General features: G+C 37.9%; 1 protein-coding gene across 45 annotated transcripts in view; it reads right to left on the reverse strand.

Annotated features, from left to right (window-relative positions):
• The window catches only part of RBFOX2 (RNA binding fox-1 homolog 2), a 295,584-nt gene that overhangs the window by 152,886 nt on the left and 122,986 nt on the right, over positions 1 to 19,712 (reverse strand). Inside the window, exon 1 of one of the 45 annotated variants that reach the window (XM_058308739.2) lies at positions 6,970 to 7,179. The exons of 43 other annotated variants lie outside the window; for them this stretch is intronic. In XM_058308739.2, the coding sequence (XP_058164722.1) occupies positions 6,970 to 6,984 (15 nt within the window). In that variant the 5' untranslated portion in view covers positions 6,985 to 7,179. Of the gene's footprint in view, positions 1 to 6,969; positions 7,180 to 19,712 lie in introns of those variants that run through there. One more of the 45 variants, XM_058308728.2, reaches the window with a different exon arrangement.

Raw genomic sequence — 19,712 nt, forward strand, 5'->3', positions numbered from 1 at the left:
ATGATGTGTATATTCACACAGCAGATTAATGACTGAGCCCAGAACAGAACTGTAACCAGCACATGATGGGGTACACAATGAAGGTATAATCAGTTATTACTGATTTTCAAGGGCACGGAAACCTTGCTAAAGGACTAATACTAACAACCAGCAATTAAAGGAGTCATCTCACACTCAGGAAAAATCACTTGACAGTTATTTGAAAGTATGAATGCTGGGCCTCGATTTATTTAACTTCTCAATTAATGGTCTAGATTCAAATAAGCAAGAAAAACACCATATGAATTAATACCCACAAAAGATATTACAGAACCTACAGATCTCAGCTAAGCCAATCAGAACCCAATTTTTTTAGCCAGACATTTTGCTACATGGACAGTTCATTATATTAAGAACATCTAATTAACCTTTCAACCAATGTTTGTGGCTACTCTATGCTGGTCTTATACTACAATTAGCATATTTTATGTCATTTAAGGATACTGAAAGAGGTTTCTGAAAAGGAAAGTTATCTCAAATTCAGGGAAGGATGTGGATTTTAAACAAGAATGCAGTGCATTAACCTAGATCATGAGCTTTGAAGGTAACATATATTTCAAGAACCAAAAAAAGAAAAAGGAGTTAATGAAGGAGGACTACAACTCCTACAGTGTACTTGTTGGTTAGAGAAAGAAACTAAATCACCTGAACAAATGTTATCTTGCAAGTGGTAATCTTTCCTACTTTCCTTCACATCGCTGGTATGTGTGCTCTGACCACCCCTTCAAACATACAATTTAAAGTCTACAAGTTTGCTTAATTGGTTCCAAACTTATTCCCTAATTTATAAATTTTAAAATAACAAAATTCCATATCCTGGTTTGAAACATGCAAAAGATACTGGATTATGCATAAATGCCATTATTAAAATAAAGAGCAAAGGCAGCTTTCTTATCTTATACAACTGAAAGATTACCATCTATTTTAGCATTCATTCATAAGGCTTTCATCTGTACTTAAAATTTTTATTCTCACTGCAAAACCCTGATTCCAAGGTCTTTTTACTTCATACTTTAACAGCTACAATAATAATTAATTTCTCCCTGACTCTAGTCCCTCCCCAAACTACTCTATCCATAAGCCCAATTACAAAACAGTATTTCAAGTCAAACATTGCTGTTCTCAAAATGTTTTTAAGAATTCCTTATTTTCTACAAAACCAAGTGATCTGGTATTAAAGATACCCACATTTCTACTTCAAAACATCTCTTCCATTCCTCTCTCTTCTGGACAAAACTGATTTCTTCATTATTCTCCAAACTTTTCTTCCTCCCTTCTTTTTACTCCACAAATGCTGAAACAATACCCTCTACTTTGGGTCAGACACCTTTCTACAGCAGTACCTTCATTCAGAGAGCTTATATTCTAGTAGAGGTGGAGAGAGAAAGACAATAAATATACAGCATATCAGATGGTGGTAGGTGCTATGGGGAAAAATATAGATGAGGAATAGGAAATAGGAAAAATGTTGGGCAAAGCAGTAGGGAAATGTCATATAAATAGGGTCAGTGCCAACGATAACATGACATCTGAGTAGAAACCTAATGGAAGCAAGAAAGGAAGTCATGTCGATATCCGGAGAAAGAGCAGGGGGATCCAGCCAAGTGCTAAGGTCCTAAGGCTAGGGTATGTTTGATATGTTCAAAGAATGACCAGAAGAAATGAGCTTGGAAGAAAAGTAGAAGACAAGGAGGTCAAAGGCATAAGCAGAGAACATACAGGGCCTTATTGGCCAAGTAGGACATCTTATGCTGAGTGAGATAGATACAATATAATCTGACGTTTAAAACAATCACTCTAGCCACTGTGTTAAAGACAGACTTTGGGGCTGGGGGTGGGGTGAGGGAGATGGCAGAAGCACAGAGGCCAATTAGAATATTATATTAATAATACAGGCAAGAGGCAATAGTGGCAAAGGCCAGGATAAAAGCAACAGGGCTCATAAGAAATGGTCAGTTTCATTTCATGTTCATTCTTAAAACAAAACAAAAATAAAAACAACAATCCTGCTAAGAACATTAGTGCACAAGTCTGTTTGGATATAGGTTTTCATTCTCTTGGGTAAATATCTAGGAGTGGAACATGTTTATTTTTGACACCATGCCTTTGCTTATACCATTTTTCTACCTCACTTGTTTCTATTCAGTTCTGCCAGAATCTAGCTTAATTCACACCTCTTCCAAAAAAATCCTTCTGCAACCAACCTCTCCTTCAGGGATTATCCATTTCTCTGAAGTCCTGCTAACAATTGCCCATACCATTGATTCACAGGCATGTGGGCTTTGTTAGAGTGCATGATTATTTATCTCCATAATTTCTATGTCCTTTCATCCCATTGTCCTTGAAGAAAATACTGCACAACTCTGTGTAGCCTCATTTTGGGTTCAATACTCAGCACCTCCTAAAACAAAAAATTTTTTTTCACGTGCTCACTCCATCCTTCAACTGTCAAAGTCAAAGAGATGCCCCACACAGCTGTCCCAGAGGAACCTCTGCCTATCACCCAAGCCCACATATCATCTTGAGCTACAGTTGACAATAACTGTTTACTAACCCCAATTAGTTTTTCTGGACCAATGGTTTTCAAAGTATGGCACCTGGTACAACAGTCTCAGCATCGACTGAACTTACTAGAAATATAAATTCCCAGGCCCACCCAGATCTTCTGACTGAACTCTGGAGAAGGGGCTCAGCAATCTGTGTATTATGGTTCAGGTCAAAGTTTAAGAACTACTGCTCTGGCTTTAAGGTTTAACTAATTACCGCGTTTAAACAAGAGACTTCCAGTAAAATTCTATCCTGGCACACATCCTCATTCCTCTCGATCATCATCTTTTTTGTTTTGTTTTTCCCAACCATCATCTTAAGTCCAAGTCTTCCAGATGGCGCATCTCCTACATCTCTATCTACTTCTCTGATCCCATCTCGTGTTCTTCCTAGTCTTTTTAAAATCTCTTTAGTGCCAACCATACTTCTCTTTACCACTTCATCTAAACCACTCACGTAGCACCATAGCCTAGCATTGACATTATTAATAATGATACTGTCTTAGTTTGCCAGGGCTGCTTTGACAGATACCACAAAACGGGTTGTCTTAAACAACAGAAATTTATTGCCGCAAGATTTTGAAGGTCAGAAGCCCGACATCAAGGGATTGGCAGGCCTTGCTCTTTCGTGGAGTCTGTAGCATTTCAGCAATCCTTATCACACAGTGAGCTCTCTCTCTGTTCCTCTTTCCACTGATTTCTGGCTTCTTCTGACTCACTGTATCTGAATTTCCTTTGCTTATTAAGACTCCAATGTTGTAGATCCAATCAACAGAATCTTTGAAGATTCTATTCATAAATGAATCCACATCTTAACTAATACTGGCATCTTCCTATTTACAAATGGGTTCACAACCAGAGGAACATGAATTAAGAATTGCACATGTCTTTATGGGTGACCTGATTCAATCTCCAACACACACTACCCAGACCAAAAACTAGATCTTCTGATTCATAATCTACAATTCCCATGTCTTAGAACAAAACCATCAGTCACTCACTATTTTATTTCTAAAATGGCTGATAAATTTTTCTAAGATTACTCCATCAATATTTCTAAAAACTATCACCCACTTTTCATGACCTGGAAAAGTAATTAGTCTCAAGTAATTAATGGAAATGGAATTAGAATTTATATTTCCTTATTCTCAGTTCTCTACTTTAGCCTGTATCATGATGAATGATAGTAGTGATAAAGTGGATACTATTGAATAAATAAAAGAAGAATTTAAGTGTGGTATACAAAGCATTGGGGCCAGACGGACCAGGGTACAAATCCTAATTCTGCCAATTCCAAATTGTGTGACTTTATCAAGTAACTGAAATTTTGTTGTTCTCACCTGTAAAATGAAGATAGTTAACTCCCAGGTACATTGAGGACTAAGGAAGGTATATGCTAAACATATGGGTTATCATTCCTTAAATAGTTGCAAGTATTTAAAATACTAATTTTAGAGGAAATGCTCCATATAGACTGTGTTTGTAATTAAAAAAAAAAAAAAAGGACCTCATTCATGTTTATCAAAGTTCTCTCTTCATGAATTCAATGACATTTTCAATATGACAGAGAAAGCACTCAGGGGTTGTGAGCAGCTCTCTATGCAAATGTTCAAAGCAAAAGGATGGTTTGTTCTAGTTATCATTTCGAGCATCTATTATGTGTCACATGCTATGTTACTAATATTCACAGATTATCTCAAATTTTCACAACAGTCTGGCATGACAGGTAATATTTTCTCTGTGACAAGAAACTGAGGTTCAGAGAGGTTGTTACTTGCTCATGGCCACCTAACTGGAAATTGCAGAGGTGGAATTCAGACCCAGTGAAGTCTGTCTCTAAAACCCACATTCTTTAAACCCTACTGTGCTGCCCACTAGTGCTACAAATTCACTATAAGAGAAGGGTGACTCGGCAGGATAGTGGGGGAGAAGATCCGGCAAAGAGGTAGAACACAGGACACAGAGGAGGAAATGAATGTATCACATTTAACCACAAAAACTAAAATGTGTGAATGAGCTCTAACTTTTATTCTTCAGCTCAACAGGTTCTAAGAATATCCATATCACCCAGAGGTCCTAATAATTGACATAACTCAGTAATTTTTCTAGAATACCCTGAAAGTGTCTTTAACTCACTGCTGGCACCTCACCAAGCAGGCAATGCAGTTGATATGTTTAACAGGTTTCTTATGTTCACGAGGATGTAAACACTCTTACATCCTCGTAAGATGTCTTTCTGGCAGACTTACTGTTACATAACATTCACTTCACAAAATTTTACAATTAGAAGAGGTTCTGTCCAATTCGAGGCTTAGAATACTTAAATGAATGCCCAAAGTCAGAAGGCTGAGTACTCCTTAAACCTGGACTAAAACTGGGATCTCCTTTTCCTAGTCCAGTGTTTTCTCCACTGTAACTCAGTACCTCCCTCTTAATGCCTGACTACCTAGATGTTCTTCTCTTTATCCTGAGGGTTAAGCAGCTATGGCTCCTTAGGGACCGCTTCATTCAATTCAACAAATATATGGGGCACCAGGCTAGATGATGCAGATAATAAAGAGATAAATTTTTTACCCTCTTATACAATGCTACCCAAACTTTCTGTTATCATGGTATACATTTTTTAAAATGAATATATGTTTATGGCACATTTTGGCAAAAAAAAAACTAGGCCGTATAAGGGGAGCCCCAAGCCCCACCTGACTGCTCTAGGGGCTGCAGGAAACATTATTTTAGCATACTTGTATCTCAATCCAACATGTGGCACATTGGCTAGGAAGCTCTGTTCTAGAAGCTAATAAGCAAAGGGAATTGAGACAAATATACAAATAATTGTAATCTGAGTACAAAAGGAATAACTGAGGAGACAGTCGCTGTCTGCTTTCATGAAATAAAAATGAGTGGAGGGAAGTGGATGCAGCTCAAGTGCTTGAGCCCCTATTTCCCATGTACAAGCTGTTGGGTCCAAATCCCAGTACCTCCTAAAATTAAAAAAAATAAAAATTGAAGAAGAGTAGAAATGGAATTAATTCAACTTGCTTCCTTTCTTAACTCCTCTTCCAAACAAATCAAAAGACAGAATAACCTATCCTCCTGATCAACAGACAGTGCTGAGCAGTCCCACTGACACAGCTGCAAAGAGCCTAGACCTGTCTTACAGACTAGTTCATAGAAAGGTAAAAGCTACGTAAAGCACATCAGTTTCTCAGGTAAGTTCTTTGAGTTATGAATAATATAAAAATAAAGCAACAGACGGGAAGAAATTACATTTCAAGGTCATATCCAATTTGAGAAGCAGGGAGGGAAACCCTCCCCCTACCCCCACCCACCAACACACATCTATGACCAAGCTCCATCTCCATACACCTAGTTTAAATTGTGCCTTCTCATATTTATAAATTTAGCCTGCCTGAGCCAAGTAGGTTCCTGCAATTCCAGGCATCTGTGCTGAAGGGCAAAGGGCAAAGTAAAACTTCAAAAGCTGGCTAGTAGCCAAGGGCATCACATCTACAAGGCTCCCTTAGCAACACACAACAGCTGTCTGCTCAAGAGAGGAAACCGCCATCTTTGCAAGAGACTACAGATAGATATTCTTGTTTTCACAACTAAAGCAGAGTTTTTTCTGTATTATTTTCCCTGTCACTCTCCCGAAGATTATCACATTTCATAATTTAAAAATCTCTAATCCTAGTAAATTTCCCTCCATGCCAAGTTAACAATAAATTAAAATAATGTAAAGTATTAAGTTCTTGGCAAATATAGAATGCTTGATAACTATCTGGTTATTATTTACTATTCTAGTTGCTACAGAATAGGTACTTAACGAAGGGCAAATCAGTCTTTGTGACTTAATTACTTACCTTACAAAATTTTAATAACAACAGTGGCCTACTTCCTAAGACTACTGTGAAGGACAATAAAAATTTTTAAATAAAAATTCACAAATGCACTTCCCTAATTAGGAATCATGCCACCTACTGGCTCTCAAAATCTAAAGAGATGGCTTTATCAAGGTCAGTACCCCCAAAACAAAACACAGGTTGAACCTGAATGGGCCAAGAATGCATAATGCCACTCCTGAGTGACCAGTTCATTCACCTGCTCACTTGCCTTCTCCAAATCTTCCAAGCCCAGGGGATGGCAGTGTGCTATGAGCTCAGCCCTTGGGCCTAAATCTAACAAGACAAACAATGTTCAAAAAAAAAAAAAAAAAAAAATCACAATCACTGCAGGTTTAAAAACCTAACACCTGTGAGTTTCTTAGAAGGGGATGTGGCAGTCTGTGCTCTGTGGGGAAGGCCATTTGTGCAAGAGCAGAATCTCGCGACTTTCCATTCCTTATATGTGCAAGTGCAAACCCTCACCCACAGCACTCTGTACTCACCCAGAGGTACATCATGTCAGACCCGGCTGCTCAAACTCAGCGGTCAGTTGATCCTGGACTGCAAAAAGGCACGTAGGAAAGGAGGTGCCAGAATGGGGGGCAAGGTTCGGGGTGGGGAGAAACCCCACCCCGCAAAATCACTCGAGTTTAAAAATCCTAAAAACGACTGGTTTCCTCCCCCCTCCTCCCTTCTCTCCAGCTGACTGTTCTGTTGTTCTCTCTCCTCCCTCTCGCCCTCCCTCCCTCGCCGCTCCCCCCCCCCCTTCTCTGGGAGTTCCCAGCCCCATGTGTCTGAACTGGAGGGCACAGCACACACTTTCTGTATTTGCCTTCAGGGAATCTGTCATTCTACTTCTAGAAACACAATCACCCCCTCAAAAAGATTACTGCAAAAGGCAGGAATGGGTGGGATTAGTAATAAACCACCAAAACCAAGTTTCAAATGCTAGACATAAGCTAATTTAAGATGGGTTCTTTAAACATGAATGAAGCAATCAAAAAAGCTCTGCCCTCCAAGATCAAAGAGAGTGAGCCAAGCTTCCCCTCTATCCTAATTCTTCTGGAGCCCCTGGCAGAAGCCAAGCATGAACACAGAAACTGCTCAAAGACAAAACTCCCTTCCTGCAAAGTCAGCCTTATGCCACTATTCTTTATTAAGTTTCACCACTAATAATTCTCATCCTTTAAGACTTTAAAACACAAGAAAAATTATAGACAAACTCAAATAGGTTTTTCATCTCTTTTATTACTACTACTCTAGTTCAGATCAACATAGACTTCCTTCTGAAAGTGGAAAAGACCAGGATTTAGCGTCAAGTGGACCTTGAGCCCCCAGTATGTTGCAGAGACTTTACTAGGCATGGGGACAGGGCAGGGTACAAGGCCTGGGATTGCACTCAGTTTCTATCATCATGGCCTAGGGAAAGTTATTGAACCTGTCTAGTCCTCTGTTTCCTTAACCAAAACAAAATAAAACAAAACAAAACAAAAACGGTATAATACTCCAATACTCCTTGGGCAGTTATTGTAATTAGATCAAATGATATAACCATGTAAACGATTTGTCATGCTCCTCGTGACCACATTTTCTAATTTCACGTCAGTTCAAACATTTATTAAGTGCCTCCTTTATGCCGGGCAAAGCTTTTATCCATTATTTCCAGTGGTGAAGGAGTATTATGGAATCACCTGTCCTAGCAGTTTTTATTCAGAAAACAATGAATTCACTCCATACAACAAAAAGCCACCTTATGGCCTTTGCTCATAGCAGTCTTTACCTGCCTGAATACCCATGCTCCTCTCATTTCTCCAACCAATTTCTCTATGCTGAAATCCCAAAGTCCACCCCAGCTGTAAGTGCTCTCTCCCCTGGTCTGTGGGCTGCAGCCCAGTGCTTGTAACAGAGTAGTTCTCTCTGTTGCCAGTTACCACTATAGCTATTTGTGTACAAATCTCATCTCCTCTACCTACACCTTAAACAGGAGAGAGACCTAAGACCTGGTCTTTGATCTATTTCTGTCCATGAGGTCTCTTGCATAGTACTTAGGACACGATAGGTGAACAATAAATTCTCAAACGGTTAGTCATTCTGAGGAATATTGCACTCCTTTACTTCATAAAAGAAAGAAAAAACAGAACAAAAACAAAAACAAGAGGCCTACCTCCTTCCAGCTGCCTCAGGGTTCTGCTTCCCTCAGACCTGTTGTAACAGCTCTCTCCTGTTCATAAAATCTCCAAGTAAGGTCTGCAAGTCTCACACCCAAGACAGGCCCTTTACAGGTATGGTCCATTCACTCTCCCTAACACTCCTCACTGCACTGGTATGCCAAGATGGAGCTCCTTTTGTTTTCTTAGGGTAGAAAGTAAAGTCACTTTTTCTTTTCTTTCACACTAAATATGTGCCTTTCTCTGGAGAGTGAGAGTTAACAATACCTCTTTTCTCTCCCTACCTTAAATTCCCAGCTCATTTACACTTGGAGAGGTGGGGGCAAGTATTCTTAGCCTAGCCCAAACTTTTATTTTTCTTTTATGCAGAACCTCTCGCCTTCCTTTAAAGACAGGATTATCTTAATTTCCAGTAAAAAGGAGTAAAAACTTTCAAGTCAAAAACTTGGATAGTCACAAGATACTTAAAAAAAATTTTTTTTAATTAATTAAAAAAAGGAAAACAAATCTTGACTTTATATATAAACTGTTGCTTAAACTCTTCGGTGTATATGAAAGGCATTCATACCTGTTCTGTCAATGTCTTATGTATCAATAATCAAGTTACATTCAACTTTCCTCTCTAATTTCATAGCCCATGCCCTAAATCTTAAATCACCAGGCCTCCCTATATTCCATTCTAAATAACTATATTAAAATCACACTGGTTCAGATTACAGTCTTTTCCAATTCTTTGCAGGCACATAATTTTAATACTCACTCTCATTCATTCTTTTTTTTCCTCTCCTAGTTCTTTTTTTTTCCATTTTTTTAAAGATACGTAGATCACACAAACTGTTACATTAAAAATCTCATTCATTCTTAACCAAGTATCAATAAAACAAATGCAATAAATTTTCACATATTCATCTTGTTCACTTTACGGTGGTGTCTTTTAATCGAGCTTGGGATGGGATAAAAATAAAAACATATCCAGAGCAAAACAAGAGAAAAATAACTACATAGAGAACAGAGATCCTTAAAATGAAACGGTAAGTTTAAATATGTCACAAAAACTCTGAAAACTTCTAAAACCTCAAGGCAGAACCATTATACTTTAGAAGCACTGAAAGTGTTTTATAAAATCCTATTCTAAATGCATCTCTTCTTTTTTCTGATCAGAATTTTGAAATTCTGGGTAGATAGTCAAGACAGAAATAAAATTTCTGTGTGTTCCCTTTACACACACACACACACCCCACAGGCAAACAAGTGGACCTTTTTTATTCATGCTCCTGCATGTCCACATTTCCCTACCTTATTAAAAATATAAAAGGTAACAAAGAGGTAGGAGAATATTTTTTTTCTTTCAAACCATCAAAGTCAAATAAAGAAGCCAATGCCTTATAGCTATGCAGGATTCAAATCAAGACTAAGAGGTATGATAATTCCACACTATGAATATATAATTCTGCATAGAGATCACAATGCATACATCTTCCTTCTATCAGAAGAACATTTTCTCAGACTGCTCAACTATACTCTAAAATTTTTCAGCCTCTATATTAGGTCAGATGAGCAAAAGTATGAATTTGGACATCAGAGAAGGAAGTCTTCCAGGGAGACAAAAAAGAAGTCTCTGGCAAGGTTGTTAAGGAAAGTCCCATAATCGAGAACATCAAGATGGGTGCTGCTAGTAATTCTAACCTTATAATGCATCCTGAATTCCTACTTCTGAAACTGTTGGAGTTTGTAATGTGAAATGTCTGGTGGGCAGAAAGTAGAGCCACATTTTAGATTCTCTGCCTCGAAGCCTAATAATTCAAGAGACTACTTGTTTTATTTAAATTTCTCAGTGGGTATAAAAGGCTGGTAACCAGAAAGTATGTATACATCGATAACTAGCACAATTTCTCAAAAATGTACCTGAGAAATCAGGCACTGAAATGTTTCCAAAAGAAATCCCAGGTAACCCTCTGAAATTATTTATACTCTTTTCACTTTCAAGACTGGCAGAAACAATATAAACTTACTACAACAAGCATCAGCTATAGAAAAAGATCATATAAAGTCGAACTAAATTTGACTTAAACAAAAAAAGTTGAAAGAATGGGGCTTTCTTTTTTACCTCATCTCCTCTCAGCTTAAAAATAGTAAGGACTCCCAAAGGGCAGTTCTCTCTAACAGAATTTTGTTACTCAAAATGTGTTCATGGACTGGCAGTAGTAGCATCATCACCCTAGAGCTTCTTAGAAGTAAAGAATTTCAGGCCCTATACCCCAGATTTACAATATCAAACACAGGTAATTTACATGCACATTAAAATCTGAGAGGCTAATCTAGACAGAACACTGTCCTGATGCAGCAGCAGAGACTCAAGACACAAAAGAGGAGATATGAGTGCCATTTTCCTGTCAGGTAATCTGAATCACTGAAAGACTATCTAGTAAGTCCTGCTTGCTGATTTCACTATAACAACAAAACAACACCAGCTACTATTTACTCAGGACATAATATGTGCTAGAAATTTCCACTGCATTTTCACTATATCCTTACAATTTCTCTGTATTGCCTTTTTTGTACATATAAGGAAACTGAGGTACAAAGTGGTTAAATACTGTGTTCATGATCACACAGTGAATAAAGGAGCCAAAATTTGAACACAAATTTATAAGACTCCAAGCCCTTGATCTTTTTCCACTACAGCACAATTATTCACTGACAAAACCAAATCAAGGCCTTCAAAGTCCTTGGAAATTTGGGGAGCAGGTGTAACTCAGTGGTTGAGAGCCAGCTTCCCATGTACAAGGTCCCAAATTTAATTCCTGGTTCCTCCTTTAAAAAATCCTTGGAAATTTTAGCTTGGATATAGCCCTGCACTCTATCTCTGTCCATTACCAAGACTGGAAACAATAAAGGGTAGACATCAGGTTTGGAATTGAGAGTACACACACTGTATCTGAATTTCCACTGGCCAAGTCCAGCTGCTAGTACTTACATCATCAAGAAAATGGTCCCAGAAACCTCTTGTGAATCATGATTACCTTCTGTGGTATCTAAAGTAAGCTCCAGGTATATGTATGGAGAAAAGGGTACCTCTCAAACCTGGCCTCTCAGGAAAGCTGTAGGCATATAGGTTGATTTTTTAGAGCTCTTTGATGATTTGTTAGAGCTCTTACTCCCAGTTCTTAGGGATCATAGAGCTACATCCTAAAAACAGGAAAGTGCATTATCTTAAAAGCCTTGTTTTCCCCTTTTTTTTTTTTTTCAACCAATCTCTCAGATAACCTCACATCTTTCTAATTCTGGTATCATCGCCGCTACAATTTTTGAACCTTGCCAAGTTTTCCTAACTCAAAAACTTTTTCATTCTCCATCTCCTCCAATCTTGTCTTCTATTGCCTTTTTTGTCCAATTTGATCCCAAGGTCCACAATTATAAATCCCTCCCTTGCAAATACCCTCAGTTATTTGTCCTCTCCATCACTGCCACCTAGCAAAACTCCAATCCTGGTTACATAAAATTATCTGTCGTCTTTATGCCTGTGCTAGTCAGCTGAATGGTGCTGGAGAAAAATCATATAACCAAGCTGATTGACTATATATTCATGAACACAAACCCCAAATGGGCATTACAGAGTGCCAAGCAATCCTACCAAAACTGCCCCTGTACGTTTTCCTATTCTCCAAATGAGTATGTCTTACCTTCTCCTCAAACCTGCCCATTCTCCCCTCCCCACTCACTCTCAGCTGATACTCCACCCAAATATTTCATTTTAAAAGAGAAGCATTCATACAGTATCTTCTCACCACCCGACAATCTTCCACAGAAATGCATGCATCGCCTCCTTCTTACAATATATTACAGGGAAGGAAGGATCCCTCCCATCAGAAGCCTCTCTCACTACTTGTGCTCTAAACTCCCATCTCCTCAAACCTAGGTCTAAATCCCCATCCCCTTAAATCTAGATAAAGACTCTGCTGAGCTGCGAGTGCTCCATCAATCAGCTGCTCTGCGTCATCAATCTCTCCTCTCTACTGATCACTGTCATGCCAACAAACATATTCCCATCTTCAGAAAACTTCCCTTTTTGCTCTCATAACCTGACACAGAAAGTGTAAGTAAGTGTTGTCTGGAAATATCTCTTAAATATTTAAATGTGCACAGCCAGTGGCTTGGCAATTCCAACTCTAAGTAGCCTATCTTAGAAAAGCCCCATATGTGTAAAAGAAGTTCACTGTGGCAATCTGTAAGAGCAAAGAAAAAAGTTAAACAATGTGCAATAATGAGTAAATGGCTAAATAAGCCATATATTTTTTAAAGAGATCCTCCTTTGACTTCTCACCTCCCTCCAGCTACCCAGTTACCTACCATATCCCCTTACCTCTTCACAATAAAACTTCTCAAATAGGTTCCTATGCTTGTCTCCACATCTTCACTTCTTATTTCTTCTTCAACCTACTCAAAATCAGGTTTCCAAGATCTACATTCCATTAAACCAACTCATCAAAGTCAACTACTTCCACATTGCTTAATCCAATGGATATTTTTATTCCACCTTCAATTTATCTGACCTTTTAGCAGGATTTAATAATTTTGACAACCTTCTTAAAATATTCTCTTCTAGCTTCTAGCTTCTGAGATATAATCCTGGTTTTCTCAAGCATAATTGGTACTCCTCCTTAGTATCATTTCCTGGCTTCTCCCTCAACAAAATTCTAAAATGCAAGCATTCCTTGGGGCTCAATTCTGGGTCATCCTCTCCTTGCTCTGAGTTGCCTTATACATTCCCATCACCTCAAATACCATCAACATACAATAATTACCAAGTTATATTCCTAATCCAACACCTCGCTCCATGCTCTAGTGTGACTACTTACTTACCTCGCAGGCCTGATAAACATAAAACTTGCCCAAAACTGGGCACCACCTCCACCACCACCCCTGAAATCTGCTACACATTGGTGTTCCCTTTCCTTGTAAGTGGCACTACCCGGCAATTATGAACGCTAGAGACCTTCTCTCACACTTTCAGACCCAAGTAATCAGGAATTCCTTATGTCTGACTTCTCTTGATCTCCACTGCCACCACCTTAAACCAAGCTACCATCATCCCTTTCTTGAACAGCGCCAATAGTCTTGCTCCCCTTCAAAACATTCATCACACAGCAGCCCAAGGGACTTTTTAAAACGAAAATCAGATCACCTGTTTCTATAGCTGCACAATGCACTTAGCATTTTTCTATCCAACCTATTCTAAGGTCTTTTATGATGTGCTAGGTGCCCACCTCTCCAACCTCATTTCACACCATTATCTCCTTCTCAATCACTAAGCCCTAAATACAATGAGCCATGTCAGTTCCTAACGTAGGGCAAGACATCCCTCTCCAATCTCCCCTTAAATTGCTAGTCCCAGTTCTTGGAATTCCCCCTTCCCTACTTCCATTCTTTGCAGGGCTGGCTCCCTCTTATTCTTCACATCTCAACTTAAATATCACCTCCTCAAACAAAACTCTCCAGACCATTCTATCTAGTTGGAAGTCTTTTCTCACAACAGCATATTCTCTATTAATGTGCATTTATTTTCTCCTTAGGAGTCATCAAAATCTATAATTTATTTGCCTTCTTGTTTGATATAGAGTTCTCCATTAGAAAGTAATCTTTTATGTATATCAGATACTACTGAAATCTATTATGGAACATTTTATCCCTTGACTTTTGCTAGGGAAGGTCAAAGATATTTGTAGGAGTTTCTGGCACACAGGCAACTTATCTAACAGAGTCCTATAAATAAATTTAGAGTGCTACTAATATCACCTGAGTTACCAAACAGGCTCAAACCTTTACCATAGCTACAAACCATAAATACATGTTGGCATCAATGACTTTAGAATGTTACAGCTTAAAATAATCATACTATTAATATGAAAAAGCAGCTCCAATTTAATTATTTACTTTAAACTAATTTGATCATCAAATTTCAAACTGCCTCCCTTCTAAGAATAGAAATGTATTCTTCTCAGTACAATTAAAAATAGTATCCCTAGGGAGCTGACATGGCCCAGTGGTTGAGCACCAGCTTCCCACAAACAAGGTCCTGGGTTCATTCCACAGTCCCAGCAGCCCCCCGCCCCCAAAATTATCCCAATCCAAACTCAACTACAATCAAGCTTCTGGTATAGAAGCTAATTATATAGAGTCCAGAACCATGGCATCCAACACAGTCACCACTACTCACATGGTCATTTAATTTCATTAAAATTAAAATGTCAGTTCCTCAGTCACACTAGCCACATTTCAAGGGCTCAAGGGTCACATGTGATGCTAGAGGTTATTGTATTGGACAGGGCCAATACAGAACATTTCCATTTACACATTAAGTTTTATTGGGCAGAACTTTTTTTTTTTTTTTAATTTATTCCCCCTGCCCCTCTGTGGCTTGCTTGCTGTCTGCTCTCTGTGTCCATTCTCTGTGCATTCTTCTGTGTCTGCTTGTCTCCCTTTTGTTGCATCATCTTGCTGCACCAGCTCTCCGCGGGTGCTGGCCAGCTTCCCCTCACAAAGAAGCCCTGGGACACGAACCCAGGGCCTCCCATATGGTAGATGGGAGAGCCTAATCAATTGAGCCACAGCTGCTTCCCTGGGCAGAACTATTTTTTAAATATATTTTTTATTTATTTTTAAAAGATACTTAGATTACAGAAAATGTTACATAAAAAAATATAAGGGATTCCCATATGCCCCACCCCCCACACCTCCCACTTTATCTCACGTTAACAATTTCTTTCATTAGTGCGATACATTCATTGCAATTGATGAACACATTCTGGAAAACTGCCAGTAAGCGTGGATTATAGTTTACATTGTACTTTACACTCTCTCCCACTCAATTCTGTAGGTTATGGCTATATATATAATGACCCATATCTGTCATTATAATGTCACTCAGGACAACACCCAGTCCTGAAAATACGGCAGAACTCTTGTAGAATATAGTCAATAATCAGGAAGCAAAAAGGGCCTCTTGGTGCCCAGAATATCAACATATTCATGCACTTTCATCAGCAGGAAAGCTACCATTAGGCCTTCCTCTGAATCTATTTCTTTTTATCTTAAAAATATTTCTGTCCGGGTAATTTGGCTCCATGCCCACTGAAAATTAACCAGCCTTACATCTGCAAAAGCTCCTGTTTTACAATACTAAACAATAACTGACATTGACAACTGTAATAAAAACCATTTAAGGAAAGGATTACTATTATACCCTGTTTAGAAGAAATAAATTATACAATTATATGACACGTTTTAGAAAGACTTATTTCTAAAATGAGTTAAGCTTAAATATCTTGGTGCTTAAAGATGGGAAAATCCTCTCAGCTAACTGTAATACTCAACCACCAAAAAAACTCATTCCTAAAATATTCTGCACAAATTCCATTCAAGAGTTCAATTCAACCAATATTAATTAATATTGCTTACAGAGCAGGTACAGATATGAGAACAAGACAAGCTCCTTCTGTTGAATGAATTATGGTTCGTCCAGACAACAGAACACTGTACACCCTTTAAAGGGGAGCAAAGGGTAGAGATGAGGAAGCTCTTCAAATAATGTTATGAAATATCCTAATATATATCATTAAGTGATAAAAGAAAGGTGGAGAACACTGTATAGCACAATACGAATTGGTTTAGAGACAGAGAGAGAAGGAGGAATTATACACAAGAAGGTGAAAATACCCATTGCCTCTAGGGAAAAGACACTGGGATACTCAGGGACAGGAATGGGGGAGTACCTTTTCACTATATGACCACTTTGTACCTTTTGAATATTGAGCCATGTGAATGTGTTGTTTATTCAAAATAATAATAATCAATTTTTAAAAAATGAATATTGAATAGCTCTCATCCAGGCTTCAAACACTGAAGGAGAAAATTACACTTTTTCCTTTACCAATCACCAGACACTTAAATATTTGATACTTGTGCTTTACTTTTATTAAAAGGCTTACTCTATACTATTTGAACTCCCAGTAAACTGATTTCAAAAAACTTCAAAGTTGAACTTAAAATGGACACTACAATAATCCTTAATATTATCACATAGTACTTAACTTTTTGTTAATTTTTGCACACAGATGAAAGCATTTCAAGGAAAAAAAATTACCTTCTGGATCATATGGCAGAGGTTGGTTGAAAATCTCCCAGAGAAGTCACAGAATAGTTTTCTGTGCCATGTGGGAGGCAACGTCAAGTCACTCTGATAGTCCCTAAAGCTGAGAATCCTTGTTGTTTCTCAATACTTTTTCCTCCTCCTTAGTAACAAAACCCCAGTTTTCATTCTAGCACATTACCATACACACCCAAGAAAGGACTACATCTGCCAACCTTGCTGCAGGTAGGTAGGACCACAAGACTAAGTTCTGGCCAGTCATCGAGGACCCCAGATCCTTACACCAATTTGCTTTTCTCTGTATAAAGTGTGGCCCAGTTTCAGCCTACCATTCCTGTATTTCCAGGAACCTGTTTGGAGGAGAAAAAATGGGTGCTCCCCTTCCCCACTTAAGACTTCCAGGAAGTCCCATGTAACATTTCTGCCGGAACTTAGTCATACTAAGCTACAGCAAGGTTGGGAGACTATGTACTGTCATTACCATTCCAACTACCACTATAGCAGCAAATTGGTAAATGTCACTGCAAAACAAAAACTATTAGATGAAACCAATCAAATAGGCAGAAACTTAGGTATGAGGCTCAAGGAATCCAGTGAACTTGTCAAACCTCTTTCACTGACTTTCCCATCTCCTTATCTTTCAGAAAATGTTACACCAGGAACTTCAATTTCCTTCTTTAAAGCACTGGAAAAAAGAAAGGAGTTGATGGTTGAAACGAAAGAAAAACAGTGTAAAAGGTTTAAAGCAACTAATGAATATGATGTATTTGAGACCTATAATTGTTAAAGCATTTTGCAAGTTGTCAATAGGTAGTCCAGTAACTTTTAAATTGATGCTAGCAATATTTCTCTTCTAAAATGTATTCATTCTAAAAAGAAAAATAAAATAAAAATGTATTCATTCAAAAGAAATCTACAAAACATGTGTGTATCATTTCTACTTAGTATGCAACAAGTTATCTTTGAGAAAGGATAGTATGTGCATCCCCTGATGCAGAAAGAAGGCAGGAAGGCAAAGGCAGCACATACATACCCCTCTTAAAACAAACTTGAATTAAGGGCTTTAATTTTCGCTCTTAAAAATTATTTAATTTTTCTAAAAATTTGTTTTAAAGTTTGAAAAAGCAAAACAATCCATTTCCTAAACCATTAACTTGTCTTTGAGATAATCTGTGTTGACGTTAATCTATACACACATTGACCATGAGTTCATACTGATGCTGTGTTGTTCAATTTACCATTTTGAAAAGTATTCCATGGTCAAATTTCACTGAGAAACATGCATTAAGAAATTTTACTATTTGCCCAATTTCAGGTTTTCAGAGTCTTCTAAAAGGATACTAATGTTAATAGATCCTTTTTACAAATTTCACATATACTCAGAGGAAGGAAAACAAACTAGCAGGGGTGTCAGAGATTAGCTGACAGGCAGATAGATGCCAAGAATTTGCTCCACAGTTTAAAGGGCTACAGTTAGGATAACGGAAGTGTGAGAAACAGACTCAAGATAACTTGAGAGGTTTTGTTCCCTGGAAGGAATACCAAAGATCATGCCAATTTATGTACCCTTCTGCACTAAATGGCCATATCCAAGCAACTCTACTGTATAAGACTTCTGGAGAATTAAAACTACCATCCTTTTTCCTAACCAATCCATTTATCTTACAGTGACAATTTATGAGCCTGGACGCATAAAAAGCAGGGTCCATGGTCTTCTAAACTAGTAGAAACAATGAAATAACATTATCTTCTGAGAAGGGAAATCTATTTAATCCTTATTAGCCTGGGCCTGGTCATTTTATCCCAGATCGAACCAATGGTTTCAATATCAATGTTTTCCCGAAAGCTAGTGCATACTACATGCTATAAACGTATTTTCTGGCTATTACTACACTTTCAATAACAAAAATGAGTTAGTGGGACTTACTGTATTTCTGAAATACAGTTTATTTTTAGTAAATATAACAGTCTTCCACATGGGAAGCTACAGCCATGCCAAAAATTTTGAGATAAAATACTATTTATAGACCTATCAGTTGCTCCTTGCTTAGGTTGTAACATAGTTTCCACTTTGAGCCTGATATGACCTCCCCTGACTTTTCTGGTCGCTAATGTTCCTTTCATCCTGAGTTTTCCCACATTTATCTTTATCTCCACAGGGTTTAAGCTACCATGAGGCTGGGGGGAAGGGAAACAGAATTTCCTTTCCTGAAGCCTTCTCTCACCGTAGTTTTAGATAAGTTTCAGGAACCTAAAAAGCTGAAAAGAAGATTTCTTCATTTGGTGGGTTTTTGAGGAAGGAATATCATATTGTTATACAAATCTAGCCATGCTTATGGCAAATGTGAGTGGCAACAGGAATATTAACGTCTTTATCACTGTGTGATAGTTCCCTATCTTTTAAATACTCAACAAGAATAAATATCAAGTCATTACTAGTATAGAGAATACTGTACTCAATAGCTAATCGGGGAACTAAAAGATAAATGTAAGAGATTTATTCAAAATAAATTTTTTCCTAAAAATTTTAGAATAAATATCAAGTCATTACTAATATAGAGGATACTGTACTCAAAAGCTAATTAGGAGAACTAAAAGATAAATGTAAGGGATTTATTAAAAATAAATTTTTTCCTAAAAATTATGATCTCCTCAGGTATTAAGGTTTTGGGTTTTCTTTTTTACCTTGACTGCTGGCATCTTTATGTTCCCCACTTAAAAATGCTAATTGGTAGGATCTTTCTCCTCCAGCCTCTAGCTATGCCTCCAACAACAATTCTAGAAGGCATAAATACATTATCCTAATCCACCAAGCCATTTTCACTGATTCCTTTCACTAGGAATGATATGACCCATACACTATCTCAACACAGCCCTGCCCCAAGTCATGCTCTGGATGAATTTCAAATGAACCCTGACTTTGCTGCTC

The sequence above is a fragment of the Dasypus novemcinctus genome, chromosome 12, assembly GCF_030445035.2.
Source record: "Dasypus novemcinctus isolate mDasNov1 chromosome 12, mDasNov1.1.hap2, whole genome shotgun sequence".
Lineage (NCBI taxonomy): Eukaryota > Metazoa > Chordata > Mammalia > Cingulata > Dasypodidae > Dasypus > Dasypus novemcinctus.